At 45.4% G+C, this 2,084-nt stretch overlaps 1 protein-coding gene across 1 annotated transcript in view; it reads left to right on the top strand.

The window, feature by feature from the left end:
* TMEM169 (transmembrane protein 169) overlaps window positions 1–2,084 on the top strand; it is a 4,399-nt gene continuing 2,315 nt past the window's right edge. The window contains exon 1 of the mRNA XM_027122035.1: window positions 1–830. Coding sequence (XP_026977836.1) covers window positions 560–830 — 271 coding nt within the window. The 5' untranslated portion in view covers window positions 1–559. The remainder of the gene's footprint in view (window positions 831–2,084) is intronic.

Genomic DNA, 2,084 nt, shown 5'->3' with positions numbered 1-2,084 from the left:
TGGAGTTGTGCCATTGTTGGATGGCTTGTTCAAAGTTGCGTTCAACCATTTGAGTATAGTTGTAATGGCTGACCCAATAGCCAGAAGCCTGGAGTGCTGGTGCCCGCCATAGCAATCCCCATCTATGGTGAGAGGAAGAATGGTCCTTAATCTGTCTGTAAGGCTTCCTCACCCAACTTCCTTATACTTGGCATCCCCCAGCTAGATTGATGAGTTTTACACAATATATGCAACACAAAATATGGCAACACAAATAATATTTTATTAACAATGATTCATTCCTGTAAAAGTATTTCCATAGCACTCCCCAAATAAACTTTTATGAGAAATAAAGGGGGCAAAGGCTCCTGCCCAGTTGAGGACCACTTCCTAAACCCCTCTCCGTCTCACCCTGTTCATTCCCTGTTGATGATTTTGCTTTCCTCTCTTTCAAGTGCAACTCATCGTTGGAACGTCTTTGCATAGCCCCATCCTGGAAGAAGCTCTGTGATGTGTGGATCGTGAGTTTGCTCAAGCAAATTGGACTCTTTACAAGGAATAGCTAGATTTGAAGACTAGGATGGAAGAGCCAGCACCAGTGGAAGGCCAGGGCCAGCTCCCAAGCCCCCACCAGGGCTCTCTGAGGAAAGCCATGGCAGCTGCCCTGGCCCTTGATGGGGAATCCACACTGGGTCGCAGGAAAAAGAAGAAGAAAGAGTCCCGCCCAGAATCTATTATCATCTACCGGTCAGAGAGTGAGAAACTGGATGAGGAGCCTGGGGAATTAGAAGGTGGAGATCAGCCTAAAGAGGAGGAGGGAGATGATTTCCTAGACTATCCTGTGGATGATGGTAAGTCTCTCTGGGGCCACCTACTTAAAGCCACAGGAAGGAAACCAAATGAGGATCCTCCAGAAGACAGACAGGCATTTGCTCACTGACGTACTTCTTATTGATACATTTCTTCTCGCAGTGTTGCAGTCTTCATTCAACAAATCGATAGTATTTGTTGAGCATTTATTATGTTCTCTTCTAGGTGATACAGAAGAGATCTCTGCCCTTTTGGAACTCCTTGTGTAATGGAAGAGACCGATTTATACACAAAAAATAGTAATACAAGACAACCATGCTAACTATTTAATACATGTAAGATAAAGAAACTAATATTTGACTTTCATAATAATCAGGAAAATGCGAATTATAACAACGAGTTATAGTAATCCTTCACATGTAGGATGGCCAAAAATTGGGTAAAACATGATAACATCAATGTGTGGAAATGGATATATTCTCGAATACCTCATGTGGAAGAGGAATCCGCTTCAGGGAAATTTGTCAATATCTATTAAATTTAAAATTCAAAATATGCATAGCCTATGTCCAAGAAATTCTCAGTATCTACCTCATGCCCATGTGCGTAAGGAAGCATGTATAAGAATGTTTGTTGCTCTTAAGGAAACTGTGGAGTGTCCATATTAAGTGTCACTACACAGCAATAGATGGATGAGGTAGATCTCTGTGTCGATGGTCACCCCTAAGACATACGCCCAAGGCATTGAACAAGATGAGCAATGCCCCTGCCCTCATGAAGTTTACCTTCCAGTCAGGGGAAGACAGACAGCAAAAAGTCAGCAGATAAGAGACAATTACAGGTAGTAGTATGGGTTCCAAAGACAGTAAACCTCAGTGATGGGAAGATGAGCAAGTGAGGGAGGCAGGTGGAGGGAAAGATTGCGTGATTGGGGATGCCTCTCGGAGGAAGGGACGTTTGCTCTTGAGGCAGCCCCATTCTGTCCGTCTACCAGCCAGGGGGCTAGGAGTCCACAGGGCCTGGGGGACATGCCAACCGAAAGCCTATACCCTCCTCCCATCCTCCACTTCTAGACTACACTTCACATACTATGGACTGTGGATTTTGCTGTTTCACTACCTGCAATCTCACTGCTGGGATGGCCAAAGAGTGGCTGTTTGGTGGGGGTGGTGGTGATGGTAGTGATGGTAGTGGTGGTGACGATGGTGATGCTGGTGGTGGTGATGCTGGTGGTGGTGATGCTGGTGGTGGTGGTGGTAATGCTGGTGGTAGTGGTGGTGATGCTGGTGGTGGTG

Source organism: Aethalodelphis obliquidens, unplaced genomic scaffold, assembly GCF_003676395.1.
Source record: "Aethalodelphis obliquidens isolate GAN/ISIS:26980383/991018 unplaced genomic scaffold, ASM367639v1 scaffold2, whole genome shotgun sequence".
NCBI classification, from domain to species: domain Eukaryota; kingdom Metazoa; phylum Chordata; class Mammalia; order Artiodactyla; family Delphinidae; genus Aethalodelphis; species Aethalodelphis obliquidens.
This window is presented reverse-complemented; position numbering and strand designations above follow the sequence as displayed.